The sequence below is a fragment of the Oncorhynchus mykiss genome, chromosome 18, assembly GCF_057628025.1.
Source record: "Oncorhynchus mykiss isolate SJ-2025 chromosome 18, ASM5762802v1, whole genome shotgun sequence".
Taxonomy (NCBI): domain Eukaryota; kingdom Metazoa; phylum Chordata; class Actinopteri; order Salmoniformes; family Salmonidae; genus Oncorhynchus; species Oncorhynchus mykiss.
The window spans coordinates 71,430,156-71,446,355 of NC_143039.1; the positions used below are offsets into that span (position 1 = coordinate 71,430,156).

At 42.6% G+C, this 16,200-nt stretch overlaps 1 protein-coding gene across 2 annotated transcripts in view; it reads right to left on the reverse strand.

The window, feature by feature from the left end:
* Window positions 1–15,454, reverse strand: part of csmd1a (CUB and Sushi multiple domains 1a) — a 349,431-nt gene extending 333,977 nt beyond the window's left edge. Inside the window, exon 1 of one of the 2 annotated variants that reach the window (XM_090209282.1) lies at window positions 14,923–15,454. In XM_090209282.1, the coding sequence (XP_090065408.1) occupies window positions 14,923–15,100 (178 nt within the window). In that variant the 5' untranslated portion in view covers window positions 15,101–15,454. The remainder of the gene's footprint in view (window positions 1–14,922) is intronic. The other variant, XM_090209283.1, reaches the window with a different exon arrangement.
* Window positions 15,455–16,200: the final 746 nt, after the last annotated feature.

The following is a 16,200-nucleotide window of genomic DNA, read 5'->3' on the forward strand; positions in this document are numbered from 1 at the left end:
AAAGATACCCAAATTCAGGTAGTTTACTGGTAAACGGATTAATATACCCTCTTTTTGAAACTCTACACACACACATATGGGCAAACGTTTCTGTCATGCTCTTTGGATGGAGAAGCAAGTGAGCTGTACTAAACTAGGGGGATCTGGCACCATTATAAAACTGAAATAACTTGTCGCTTGTCATCGCCCCCCAATCTGCCCATTACACATTCATCGCTGCTCGTGAATAAAACATGAGGACATATGTAACTGAACAGGAGGAACAGTCTAACATTAGGACATATCTAACTGAACAGAGGAACAGTCTAACATTAGGACATGTCTAACTGAACAGAGGAACAGTCTAACATTAGGACATATCTAACTGAACAGAGGAACAGTCTAACATTAGGACATATCTAACTGAACAGAGGAACAGTCTAACATTAGGACATATCTAACTGAACAGAGGAACAGTCTAACATTAGGACATATCTAACTGAACATAGGAACAGTCTAACATTAGGACATATCTAACTGAACAGAGGAACAGTCTAACATTAGGACATATCTAACTCAACAGTATTTTTCAGTATTTTCAACAGTATTTTTTGTTGTAACAGCATCTGAGCTGTTACAAAGCGAATGCATTACGGAGCAATGCATGACTTAAGCTTTGAAAGGGAATTCAGGAAGAAAATAAGAATATATCTTATGGTGCTACTTGGTTGAGATCATGGCTGTCCTTCTGTTACGCTACACTGACACTGTACTAGAAAAGGACACCCCTTTAAGATTGAGTTCATTTGTGCTTTGGGAGAGAGGGGGGCGAAAAGGGAGCAGACATTTTGACAGGGCCCAATGAAGGTTAATGAAGTGCAAAAAGCATGTGTTTTTCTGACACGAAAGCAGTGCAGCATGACACAGTGATTATACCAGCAACACGGATCAATACCAGCCAGACCACACTGGAACTGCCCAGGCATGCAGAACACCTGGAGAAGAAAGCTGCTTCAGGAAACAGAGGTAAAGTAACGGAATTGACATACAATCCTATATAATTCCTACAAGTTATAATATGGAAGAGAGAGGTAAAAAGAGAGAGAGAGAGGGGGGGGAGAGAGGAGAAGAGGGGAGAGAGGGAGAGAGGGGAGAGAGGAGAAGAGGGGTTAGAGAGAGAGGGGAGAGAGAGAGAGAGGGGAGAAAAGGGGAGAAAGAAAGAACGGGGTTGTAGTGGGAATGGTGATGGTGCTTTAGAAGGGCAAAGCACTGCTTCCCCAGTTGGAACACTTGACATTTTAAACAGAGTTTGAAAATCCCCCCAAAAACGTAACATTACATTTGTAGTAGGGGCCAGAAGAAAACACACCATGAATCAGACTTAAGTGTGCTGACACTGTAGGAATGACATTTAGGTTCAAAGAGCTCAGTATTCCTCATGCTCAGAAGGGTTCTCTCCCCTAACACTGACTTCAGTATTCCTCATGCTCAGAAGGGTTCTCTCCCCTAACACTGAGTTCAGTATTCATCATGCTCAGAAGGGTTCTCTCCCCTAACACTGACTTCAGTATTCCTTATGCTCAGAAGGGTTCTCTCCCCTAACACTGACTTCAGTATTCCTTATGCTCAGAAGGGTTCTCTCCCCTAACACTGACTTCAGTATTCATCATGTTCAGAAGGGTTCTCTCCCCTAACACTGAGTTCAGTATTCATCATGCTCAGAAGGTTTCTCCCCCCTAACACTGTCTGATACTGTAACCAGGCTTGATCGAGGTGAGTGGATTTACTGTATTCAATCAAAGATAAATGGATTAATTAATGGATGGATGAATGAATTAACGAATAAATGGATGAATTGATGAATGAATTAATGAATTAATGTATGGATGAATGAATGAACAAACAAATAAATGGGTGAATTAATTGATGAATGAATGAATGAATGAATGAATGGGACAGTATCTACACAAAGGGATATTATTTTGCTGGTAGTGGATAGCTGTTCATTTCTGGGGCTTTTTGAGAGCAGCTAGCCTCACTTTAAAACTGTAGGAGTCATGAAAAGCTGATTAAGAGACCTGGTATTTATCCACTGGCTACACACTGGTGGAATCAACGTTGTTCCCACATAATTTAAATGAAATTAAGTTGATCCACTGCGGAATAGACGTTTAATTGACATCTGTGTCTTGGGTAGAAACAAAAAAAATTGCACTTCTGTTTATTGGAATTAATAGCAGGGTAATTCTGTAAAAATACCAAATGTCTGTGAAGGTTAATTCATCAAACTGTATCTAATGTGGGCTTGTGAGCTCTCAAACGAAATGTAAGTTTGTCCCTTTCACGAAAACCAATAGCAGCTCAGTCCCTGACACAACTCAGCAAACAAGATAATTACTCAGGCAACCTGTGGGACACCCCAAAATGTCAGAGCCTCTCTGTAATTGCATGGGATATGCAACCCACCTCCGTCTCATCCAAACCAAAGCAAGATTCAAAACTGTTGTCCTCTGTACCCTTTCTGACACACATTCACTAAAGCCGTAATGATCGATAATGGTTTATTAAGATGAGCAAGTAAGACAATGTTCCTATGTAGCACAACATTGGCATTCACTAAGGGGAATTAACATAGTCCATTGGAGTGTTTGCCCTCCCATCCACTGCTGTGACTATTACCTTATCTAAAACAGCCATCTCCCTCCAATCCCCTGCTGATTTGACATTTATTGGCGCCTCCTCCGTACGCAAAACCCTTTGGAGTCAAGCTGATTGTTGTCCCCGATGTGGCCCAGAGCCACAGTGGATTGCTGGAGGGGAATCAAGGACCTTATTTAACATTTCAGCCCCCTACTGCTTCCTTCTCAATTTCTGTCACTTCCTGATTTCAGCACCATACTGCTCCTATCTCAATTACTGTCACTTCCTGTTTTCAGCCCCATACTGCTCCTATCTCAATTACTGTCACTTCCTGATTTCAGCACCATACTGCTCCTATCTCAATTACTGTCACTTCCTGATTTCAGCCCCATACTGCTCCTATCTCAATTACTGTCACTTCCTGATTTCAGCACCATACTGCTCCTATCTCAATTACTGTCACTTCCTGATTTCAGCCCCTTAATACTACCATCTCAATTACTGTCACTTCCTGATTTCAGCCCCATACTGCTCCTATCTCAATTACTGTCACTTCCTGATTTCAGCCCCATACTGCTCCTATCTCAATTACTGTCACTTCCTGATTTCAGCACCATACTGCTCCTATCTCAATTACTGTCACTTCCTGATTTCAGCCCCCTAATACTACCATCTCAATTACTGTCACTTCCTGATTTCACTCCCCTAATACTACCATCTCAATTACTGTCACTTCCTGATTTCACTCCCCTACTGCTTCCATCTCAATTACTGTCACCTCCTGATTTCACTCCCCTACTGCTTCCATCTCAATTACTGTCACTTCCTGATTGCAGCCAGTACTAATCCCATCTCAATTACTGTCACTTTCTGAGTTCAGCCCTCTACTGCTCTACTCCCGAAATCCTCAGGAGTACCAGAAATCATAGTTAGAATGTTACCAGAATTTTTCCACCCTACCAGTCTGTGTATTACAGTAAAACCCTGATCCGACTCCATCCTTCTCTTTCCTCTATACAGGTACAAAAAGCAAGCAAAAAACACCCTGTAGAGAAAGTAATTTAGCATTCTAAGGAATGACAGAGGTTGACGAATTTACGGCCAGGTTCATAGTGACCATGGAGCCGGCAGCTGTGCTCACTGTCAACGCAGGAGACACCGGTACACATGGTCAAAGGCCACCCTTGTACAGAGCACAGCCCAGCTGAGGCTCATAAAGTAACAGGCGCCTTTGTACGGAATCCTAAGTTTTTTTGTATTTTTTTTTAACTTATCAGCAGAAACAGTAACAATCGTATGGAAAGGAGAGTAGATTAAATTAGATGAGTTTATTAGTCACATGCATGGTGGGGCAGATGTCATAGCAGGATACAGTGAAATTCTTATGCTATCGAAAAGGAGAGTAGAGATTGAAAAGGAGAGTGGAGATTGAAAAGGAGAGTGGAGATTGAAAAGGAGAGTGGAGATTGAAAAGGAGAGTGGAGATTGAAAAGGAGAGTGGAGATTGAAAAGGAGAGTGGAGATTGAAAAGGAGAGTGGAGATTGAAAAGGAGAGTGGAGCCCGAAAAGGAGAGTGGAGATTTGAGCTGTTATGCTACACCTTTATTCAGTGCTAGTGTTACAGACAGGTTCCATGCTATATATATATATATATTTCCTTATAAAAGAAACAAAGAAATATCAAAGACAAAAAGGGAAACAAGCTCTGCCTGTAACTGGGTCCTCCGAACACCCGCGTGTGAGACAGGTGTGATTTGAGAGTGCACAGATTCCCTTGACACGAGCTTCTGCTCAAATGAGGCTGACAGCAGGCACAGCGGTAGAGAACAACATGCTCCATGTGAAGAAAATGAATGAGGAAATACATCACCCAACAACTGCACTCAACGCTTTTTTTTTTCTCCCAATAATTACAGAGGCAAAGTCAGGACCAAACCCCATGATGGAAATGTCCCCCTCCCAGGCAAGAGGTCAACGCTGTACCCTTTCCTCCCTCTCGGTTGTCTGCATTCATTGGCAGGCTCTGATGGGTGATGATGAAGCATCTCTCTCTCTCTCACACAGACCATTGCTCTCTCCTTGAAGTACCCTGGCATCAGATGCTACTAGACCTATAAAGAGCATTACCCTCTTTATGAAAGAAAGTCACAGGGAGGAACCAAGGGCAGTGGTTCAGAGGACCAGAGCCAAGGAAAAAGCACCGGACTGTAAATTGAGTAGGACTGGCATTTTAGAAAGCACACAGACCCACAGCAACCCTCCATACATCATCCTGGAAGTCATTTATCAACAACATAAACAGCATGAAGGGACTTGATGATACCACAGTTAGTTAATGGGTCGCTAATTGGAAAACCAACTGACTGTAATAAAAAGACAAGACGTTTGCTGTAGGGGTAAATACAATAGGAACGTTCCTAATGTGTCTATAGTCTGATAATTAACATGGTTAGTATAATTAACATGGTCAGTATGATTAACATGGTCAGTATGATTAACATGGTCAGTATGATTAACATGGTCAGTATGATTAACATGGTCAGTATAATTAACATGGTCAGTATAATTAACATGGTCAGTATAATTAACATGGTCAGTATAATTAACATGGTCAGTATACATTTACATGAAATGTATAACGAACATAGTCACAGTGCCCATTGTAGCTTTAATGACCTACATGACCAAAAGGGAGAACGGAAAGTGCAGATGTGATTTGAAGCTAAAATTTCAGCAGATGTTCATTGAACAAAACAATGTGAAATGTGAATTCATTATATGCTCTGAATAACTGTAGGGTTGAAGAAAATCAGGCTGGATGCCCTCCACCAGCCTGGGCAAGATTCTCATGAAGACAGTCAGACGTCTGGACCAGAGAGACAGTGTTATAGGTTTGTGCCCGAGTCGTTTAGAGAGGTATGACCAAACAGTCTCCAGCACCAACTGGCAAACTCTCCACACAACACCTCCATACAGTATGAGTGAGGTCAGCCCACGACAAAGAAAGAGTTCACTGGTGTCTTACAATCTACCACACTGACCACATGCAGTCCCTTCAGATCAGTGTTGCTGGTATAACTCCACTGTGGATGTCCACTCACATTACATAATATCCTGGTTGCACTGTATGGTTAGTCATTAGATGACTCATCATACAAAAGCTCTGAGATGGTGAACTCTAGAGAAATCCATAAAGAGTCATAGAGAAAGTACAAACAATCCTAGAGAATATATAAAGAATCCTAGAGAATATATAAAGAATCCTAGAGAATATATAAAGAATCCTAGAGAAAGTATAAAGAATCCTAGAGAATGTATAAAGAATCCTAGAGAATGTATAAAGAATCCTAGAGAATGTATAAAGAATCCTAGAGAATGTATAAAGAATCCTAGAGAATGTATAAAGAATCCTAGAGAATGTATAAAGAATCCTAGAGAATATATAAAGAATCCTAGAGAAAGCATAAATAATCCTAGAGAATGTATAAAGAATCCTAGAGAATATATAAAGAATCCTAGAGAACTCAAAGTCTTCTGAAATACACCAGCTACAGTCCATAGACTCATGTAAAGTACAGACTTGATAAAAAAATCCACAATAACCTTGCGTTTTCAGATAATAATTTGTTGAGATGGTCTATTACATTGTAACTATAGATCCGTCCACTAGACAACCTCGTGTGCCTCTCCATCACTGCCTCAAGGGGACAATGTCAAAAGCAGAAGACTGATTTCCCAGAAGAGACATTGACCGAGAGTGATCAACGATGATTCATGTTGACTAAGTGCAAAGTAATGCCCTCCCAAATGGACACCAGGTTAGTAATCTGCAGTCTCTTTTCATGGTCAATCATGGCCTGTATTCACAAAGCTTCTACGAGTAGAAGTCCTGGCCTGGGAACAGTATTCCTTTTAAAATCATAATGAATAGGATTACATGGACAGGGTAAGACCTGATCCGAGATCAGTAATCCTACTTGGAGAGGCTTTATGAATAAAGGTCCTGCTCTAATTTACAGACAGATACCATTGTAGTAAACATCCAGTAATATACAAGTATTGATTTGGCTCTCTTCCCTGTCAAAAGTATTACTTAATAATAGGTGAGTTCATAATTAAGTGGCGTTTTGTGTCCTGCTACAAGAATTGAAATCCATATATCTGGTCCCTTGAAATACGATACAGCATTAGGTACTTATTTTTGTCAATAATATCAAGATGAAAAAGATACAGCTAAAAAGAAAATGGTCATTGCTGTGAAGCAATCTTCCTCACTGTGAAGCAATCTTCCACACTGTGAAGCAATCTTCCACACTGTGAAGCAATCTTCCACACTGTGAACCAATCTTCCTCACTGTGAACCAATCTTCCACACTGTGAACCAATCTTCCACACTGTGAACCAATCTTCCACACTGTGAAGCAATCTTCCTCACTGTGAACCAATCTTCCACACTGTGAAGCAATCTTCCTCACTGTGAACCAATCTTCCTCACTGTGAACCAATCTTCCACACTGTGAAGCAATCTTCCTCACTGTGAACCAATCTTCCACACTGTGAACCAATCTTCCACACTGTGAAGCAATCTTCCTCACTGTGAACCAATCTTCCTCACTGTGAACCAATCTTCCACACTGTGAACCAATCTTCCACACTGTGAACCAATCTTCCACACTGTGAAGCAATCTTCCACACTGTGAACCAATCTTCCACACTGTGAAGCAATCTTCCACACTGTGAAGCAATCTTCCACACTGTGAAGCAATCTTCCACACTGTGAACCAATTTTCCACACTGTGAACCAATCTTCCACACTGTGAACCAATCTTCCACACTGTGAACCAATCTTCCACACTGTGAACCAATCTTCCACACTGTGAACCAATCTTCCACACTGTGAACCAATCTTCCACACTGTGAACCAATCTTCCACACTGTGAACCAATCTTCCACACTGTGAACCAATCTTCCACACTGTGAAGATTGTGCAACATCTCTTGAGGCTCACTGTGCAATGTACCATCCATTAATCAGTTGATACGCCATGTTTACAATAGGCTATTCTGCAGGCATGCTAAAATACTTGTATACGCTCCTGGTGCAAACTCCTAACACCACCTACTCACGTTGGGGCCAACAGACACACACACGCACACACACACACACACACGGACAAATGTACACACAGACACACACACACACACACGGACAAATGTACACACACACGGACACACGCACAAACACACACACACGGACACACGCACAAACACACACACACGTTTCCCCTTCCCAATGTCACAGCACTGTGGGATATCTAAGTGAATGCAGACTGGGGACTGTAACGACTGCACTCTGCACCTGCCTGTGCCATGACAACAAACTGGGCTCTTTTATGTGCAGGGAGAGCAGTCAGCACAATGGGATGTTTTACAAAGAAACAAAGAGAGAGAGTGTGTGTGTGTATGTGTGTGTGTGTGTGTGTGTGTGTGTGTGTGTATGTGTGTGTGTGTGTAACACAGTACTAATCACAGGCATAATCCTGCTCTGTTTTATTAATCAATCCTTCTAGGTTCCACCTGGTGACCTCATAATATACTAAATATTGAACACGACCATGTCTTGTCTATTAGCCAGCCTGTGTGAGTCCAACCATGCTAATAGACACAGATAATAACACTGTGGGACAATGGGGTCTGGCCGGGCACGGCTGGGAGAATGGCTCAGACTTCATGGAAAGCTAAGTGATTTAATCCAATGTAGAATGGAACTGCTGTACTACATGGACAGCTAGGGACAAGTAGACTAACTGTGTGGGTACACATACTAGTCTGTGATAGGCTAAGCAGTAGTGATGTAATGACATATATTCAAAGGTAAACCCTTATACCTTGATGAAGACAGCTTGTCTGTTGAAACGTTGGTCAACAGGTTATTACATTATAGCATCTGAGCTCCTAGAGTGTGAGGGTCTCCTTTTCTGTTTCAAGTGTTCTACTTCGCTAGCCAGCACCTCTAATAAACAGGTGTTCTACTCCACTAGCCAGCACATCGCCTAAATAGGTGTTCTACTCTGCTAGCCAGCACCTCTAATAAACAGGTGTTCTACTCTGCTAGCCAGCACCTCTAATAAACAGGCGTTCTACTCCGCTAGCCAGCACCTCTAATAAACAGGTGTTCTACTCCGCTAGCCAGCACCTCTAATAAACAGGTGTTCTACTCTGCTAGCCAGCACCTCTAATAAACAGGTGTTCTACTCCGCTAGCCAGCACCTCTAATAAACAGGTGTTTTACTCCACTAGCCAGCACCTCTAATAAAACAGGTGTTCTACTCCACTAGCCAGCACCTCCAATAAACAGGTGTTCTACTCCGCTAGCCAGCACCTCCAATAAACAGGTGTTTTACTCCGCTAGCCAGCACCTCTAATAAACAGGTGTTTTACTCCGCTAGCCAGCACCTCTAATAAACAGGTGTTTTACTCCGCTAGCCAGCACCTCTAATAAACAGGTGTTCTACTCCACTAGCCAGCACCTCTAATAAACAGGTGTTTTACTCCGCTAGCCAGCACCTCTCCTAAACAGGTGTTCTACTCCACTAGCCAGCACCTCTAATAAACAGGTGTTTTACTCCGCTAGCCAGCACCTCTCCTAAACAGGTGTTCTACTCCACTAGCCAGCACCTCTAATAAACAGGTGTTCTACTCCACTAGCCAGCACCTCTCCTAAACAGGTGTTCTACTCCACTAGCCAGCACCTCTAATAAACAGGTGTTCTACTCCACTAGCCAGCACCTCTAATAAACAGGTGTTCTACTCCACTAGCCAGCACCTCTAATAAACAGGTGTTTTACTCCACTAGCCAGCACCTCTCCTAAACAGGTGTTCTACTCCACTAGCCAGCACCTCTAATAAACAGGTGTTTTACTCCGCTAGCCAGCACCTCTCCTAAACAGGTGTTCTACTCCACTAGCCAGCACCTCTAATAAACAGGTGTTTTACTCCGCTAGCCAGCACCTCTCCTAAACAGGTGTTCTACTCCACTAGCCAGCACCTCGCCTAAACAGGTGTTCTACTCCACTAGCCAGCACCTCTAATAAACAGGTGTTCTACTCCACTAGCCAGCACCTCTAATAAACAGGTGTTCTACTCCACTAGCCAGCACCTCTAATAAACAGGTGTTCTACTCCACTAGCCAGCACCTCTCCTAAACAGGTGTTCTACTCCACTAGCCAGCACCTCTAATAAACAGGTGTTCTACTCCACTAGCCAGCACCTCTAATAAACAGGTGTTCTACTCCACTAGCCAGCACCTCTAATAAACAGGTGTTTTACTCCGCTAGCCAGCACCTCTCCTAAACAGGTGTTCTACTCCACTAGCAAGCACCTCTAATAAACAGGTGTTCTACTCCACTAGCCAGCACCTCTCCTAAACAGGTGTTCTACTCCACTAGCCAGCACCTCTAATAAACAGGTGTTCTACTCCACTAGCCAGCACCTCTAATAAACAGGTGTTTTACTCCGCTAGCCAGCACCTCTAATAAACAGGTGTTCTACTCCACTAGCCAGCACCTCTAATAAACAGGTGTTCTACTCCACTAGCCAGCACCTCTAATAAACATGTGTTCTACTCCACTAGCCAGCACCTCTAATAAACAGGTGTTTTACTCCGCTAGCCAGCACCTCTAATAAACAGGTGTTCTACTCCACTAGCCAGCACCTCTAATAAACAGGTGTTCTACTCCACTAGCCAGCACCTCTAATAAACAGGTGTTCTACTCCACTAGCCAGCACCTCTAATAAACAGGTGTTCTACTCCACTAGCCAGCACCTCTAATAAACAGGTGTTCTACTCCACTAGCCAGCACCTCTAATAAACAGGTGTTTTACTCCACTAGCCAGCACCTCTAATAAACAGGTGTTCTACTCCACTAGCCAGCACCTCTAATAAACAGGCGTTCTACTCCACTAGCCAGCACCTCTCCTAAACAGGTGTTCTACTCCACTAGCCAGCACCTCTAATAAACAGGTGTTCTACTCCACTAGCCAGCACCTCTCCTAAACAGGTGTTCTACTCCGCTAGCCAGCACCTCTAATAAACAGGTGTTCTACTCCACTAGCCAGCACCTCTAATAAACAGGTGTTTTACTCCGCTAGCCAGCACCTCTAATAAACAGGTGTTTTACTCCACTAGCCAGCACCTCTAATAAACAGGTGTTTTACTCCACTAGCCAGCACCTCTAATAAACAGGTGTTTTACTCCGCTAGCCAGCACCTCTAATAAACAGGTGTTTTACTCCGCTAGCCAGCACCTCTAATAAACAGGTGTTCTACTCCACTAGCCAGCACCTCTAATAAACAGGTGTTTTACTCCGCTAGCCAGCACCTCTAATAAACAGGTGTTCTACTCCACTAGCCAGCACCTCTAATAAACAGGTGTTCTACTCCGCTAGCCAGCACCTCTAATAAACAGGTGTTTTACTCCGCTAGCCAGCACCTCTAATAAACAGGTGTTCTACTCCACTAGCCAGCACCTCTAATAAACAGGTGTTCTACTCCGCTAGCCAGCACCTCTAATAAACAGGTGTTTTACTCCGCTAGCCAGCACCTCTAATAAACAGGTGTTCTACTCCACTAGCCAGCACCTCTAATAAACAGGTGTTCCACTCCGCTAGCCAGCACCTCTAATAAACAGGTGTTCTACTCCACTAGCCAGCACCTCTAATAAACAGGTGTTTTACTCCGCTAGCCAGCACCTCTAATAAACAGGTGTTCTACTCCACTAGCCAGCACCTCTAATAAACAGGTGTTCCACTCCGCTAGCCAGCACCTCTAATAAACAGGTGTGCGTTTCTTTCACCTCCAATTGTTTTTTGCATGGCATAGAAAATGAGACTCACGTATTCGGTTTGGACCTTGAGCCTACATTTACACACAAATTACCTCTGACTGTCTTCATAGGAACTGAACCAACACAATACATTTTGCCTTGATAATTATTCAATGTGAGTATGAAAATCATCCAGTGTTGATAGGGAGAGGGAAGGGGTGTGCTGATGGAAAGCATTCATTATCGTCCAGATCTCCTCAGATTGCCACCGTGCATCACTTTACTGTCCAGCCATAACACCAAGGATGGAAAGAGTTGCCTAAACTTAAGTTTTTCACCAAATATCCTCACTGTCTAGCGGTAACGACGTTGTCCTCTAGAGATGTGTTAGGGTAACGACGTTGTCCTCTGGAGATGTGTTAGGGTAACGATGTTGTCCTCTGGAGATGTGTTAGGGTAACGATGTTATCCTCTGGAGATGTGTTAGGGTAACAACGTTGTCCTCTAGAGATGTGTTAGGGTAACGACGTTGTCCTCTAGAGATGTGTTAGGGTAACGACGTTGTCCTCTAGAGATGTGTTAGGGTAACGACGTTGTCCTCTAGAGATGTGTTAGGGTAACGACGTTGTCCTCTAGAGATGTGTTAGGGTAACGACGTTGTCCTCTGGAGATGTGTTAGGGTAACGACGTTGTCCTCTGGAGATGTGTTAGGGTAACGACGTTGTCCTCTGGAGATGTGTTAGGGTAACGACGTTGTCCTCTGGAGATGTGTTAGGGTAACGACGTTGTCCTCTGGAGATGTGTTAGGGTAACGATGTTGTCCTCTGGAGATGTGTTAGGGTAACGATGTTGTCCTCTGGAGATGTGTTAGGGTAATGACGTTGTCCTCTAGAGATGTGTTAGGGTAACGACGTTGTCCTCTAGAGATGTGTTAGGGTAACGGCGTTGTCCTCTAGAGATGTGTTAGGGTAACGACGTTGTCCTCTAGAGATGTGTTAGGGTAACGGCGTTGTCCTCTGGAGATGTGTTATGTTAACAACGTTGTCCTCTTGAGATGTGTTAGGGTAACGATGTTGTCCTCTGGAGATGTGTTAGGGTAACGGCGTTGTCCTCTGGAGATGTGTTATGTTAACAACGTTGTCCTCTGGAGATGTGTTAGGGTAACGATGTTGTCCTCTGGAGATGTGTTAGGGTAACGGCGTTGTCCTCTGGAGATGTGTCACGGACTGGCAGTTCATTTATTTTCTGAACTGTCATAATGAATGCTGTTTACAGAGGCCTTGGGGTGACCAGGGTGCAAAGTGCGCAGTAGCATATTAATCAGAATTCAAGCAAAGACCACTGAGTGGGTATCAACAGTGAAAATGTCTTACTGATCTGAAAAGAGATGATGACGAGACGACCATGCAGCCTATATGACTGCTGTTGTGTGCCTACGAGGGATGGGCATCAGGTGTCAATAGCATTAGATCAAGAAAGTGGTATAGGCTATGCAAATTGAACTGCGGAAGGTAATGTTGACATGCAGAGGTCGACACCAGATGTAGGCTACCCCAGGGCCGGCTCCAGGCGGTCCTTGACCCCAAGTATTAGTATTATTTTATTTTTAACTCAGTCTCAACATGCTTTTGAGAATAGTAGAATACCGAGTTACTGACCGGGCATGACGGTTACGTGCCCAGGGGCCCAGACCTCCAGGGGGCCCCCACTGATTTTATTAGCCACTCTCACTTAAATATCAATGGCATAATTCATGGCAAAATGTGTAGAATTTCACGCTGGCATTTCTTGTCATGAATCTAGTCCTAAAGGCAGCTCTGCAGACTGGTCACTAACTGGCACAGCCACAAAGTCATCAAATCTCATTTTAAACCTTAACCACACTGCCAATCCTAATGCCTAACTCTAACCTTAAATTTAGACCAAAAATATATTTTTGTGTTCATAAATGATTAAGATTTAGCCAATTTGGACTTTGCAGCTGGCCCATCTAGCAGAAATTGCTCAGTTCTACCTACAAGGCAAGATTCATAATAATAAATATCAAGCTGCTTAAATTTCAGGAAATATGATTTATATCTGCAAAAATGTCTCTCCACCCGATGGCAAAATGTGTAGAGTTGCAACCAAATATGGCATAGGGCCCCAAAAAGGCTAGATTTTGATGCAATTATACACATTTTGCCATTGAGACATTTTTGCGGTTTCCGCTAGATTGGCCGGCTGCAAAGTCCAAATTGGCTAAATCTAAAAAAAAATTGGGCTACCCCCCTAAGTATCATGTTCACGGTACACTCTAAATCAGTGTAACCAATACTGCTTATACCAACACATGCAGCAAACACAGTATTGTCCAAATCACTTCTAAGAACTTGATTCATCAATATATTGTCTCAGGTGCAATGTATTGTCTCAGCTTGATTCGAGACATGAAACCTTCCCAAATAATAGAGCCCTAAAACCGTTTTCAACATTGTACTATAAAAAAACCGTGAAGATTACAATGGGTTTCAAATAATCAATCCAATGGCTTGCCAATTAATGATGTATCTGCGTGCTGTGTTTGGTGCCAACCCACTGGGCACAGACGTAAATTTAACTTCCATTCCACGTTGGTTCCACCTAATTTCTTTGAAATGACGTGAATACAACGTTGATTCAACCAGTGTGTGCCAATGTGGAACGCGCAACAGTTAAATCCCAGCCCACCAAAGCCTACAGTCTCTTGGCTGAGGGAAGGCTTGTCTACCCGTTTAGGTAAAGGTCTATCAAAAAGGGTGTTGTGAGGTTTTAAATCAAGACGTTGTTTTGTTTGGTGTTCTAGGCGTAACACTCGCCCACAATGATGTAACCTTTGTGGAAGAGGAATAGTATTGTAGATTAAATAGATGCCAATTTCTATCCCTATATGTCCCTTTGGGCTATATATTCTCTCCCTCAAACCCGAGGTAATCAGATAGATGAGGAATATGGCTGTAACCTTCTCTGTAGTCTCCTACATTGTAACTAACGCGCCTAACACACGTTTTTTTAAACAGAGGCGCTTGCACCTTCCATCATTTACCATTCTCCTTTCCTTTTTTTAAACAAATATAGTTTCAGTATAACGATTTACAGAAATCCTATTTTTAATAAAATAGGTGGATGACGAGTTTGAAATGGTTCTACGGTAACCGAGAAAAGATGCATATAGATGCATATGCGTAATCTCCCCTAAACAATACACCGGTTAATAGGCATAGGCAACTCACGTATTCGCTTGAGCATACGGCAAGAATATTTATTGAGCTCTCGCTCAATGCCTGCATTGAACGGGAAGCCTGGCAAGTAAATGCGTCCCCTTAGCTCTAGCCTATTTTTATGCTTTTTTACTGCACAGCCGAATCTTCCCGTACAAGAAGACACCACCCTCCAAAAAAAAATGTTTTTAAAGTATTAAGACATAATTACTGCATAAGACATCAAAGGATTGTTCCTTACCTCGCGCACACGTGACCATCATGAAAAATACGAGATTCCAAAATATAACTCCAGTTTTAATCCTCATTTTTTTAGCTTGGAAAAAGTCCTCTGGACCGCATCTAATACATCCTCTCTTGAAAAGCTTTAAGAAGTCCATCGACCTGATTCGATATCCCTCTATGTCATCTGTTATCATGTTATTCTCTTCTCAATCTCCTCCGTTTCTGAGCCGGTAGCAGTGTGTCTTCCGTGGTGGCTGGTGCGCGGTCACAGATCGAAGTGAACGGCGTTGCTGGGATGCCACAGCAACCTTGACGAGGACTCAACCATCTCACCAACAGGGGCAAAACTCTCAGCTCGATTCCTTGCGAGCTGGTAGGTTGTTTAAACTGAAGTTTTTTTTATCTAGTGTTTTCTGTCAAAATATCTCACCACATGAGCAGAGATAGTGACATAGCCATCAAATAAAAACAATCATGAACCACAATAGTCAAGTGCATTCCCACGGAAACACGCTGAACGAAAATAGAAACGCAACATGTAAAATGCTGGTCCCATGTTTCACGAGCAGAAATAAAAGATCCCTGACATTTTCCATACTGCGCAAAAAATTTTTTTATCTCAAATGTTGTGCGCAACTTTGTTTATGTCCCTGTTAGTGAGCATTTCTCCTTCGTCAATATAATCCATACAACTGACATGTGGCATATCAAGAAACTGATTAAACAGCATGATCATTACACAGATGCACCTTGTGCTGGGAACAATAAAAGGTGCTGTGGAGTATTTCTGTCTGTAATAAAGCCCTTTTGTAGGGGAAAACTCATTCTGATTGGCTTGGCCTGGCTCCCAAGAGGGTGGGCCTATGTCCTCCCAGGCCCACCTATTGCAGTGCCCCTGTGAAATCCATAGATTAGGGCCTTATGAATTTATTTAAATTGACTGATTTCCTTATATGAACTGTAATGCAGAAAAATCTTTAAAATTGTTGCATGTTGCGTTTATATTGTTGTTCAGTGTAAATACATATATCAGATCTTCTCAGTGCCGATTATAGGCTATGGTAGGCTAATCTTTAACCAATAATTGTTATTTTTATTTTCTTTCACAAAATCCTAAATCGAATGTATAGTTGTTGTTGCCATGTAGACGTACCTTTTGACAACACTTTTAATGAGAAAATGACACCAAATTTAATAATAAGTGAGTTCTGTTTGGTAAAGGAATGATGATTCAAGAAAATATCTCCTTTCCATTGCAATGGTGGCATTCGTTGTTGAATTGTAATGGAAGAAT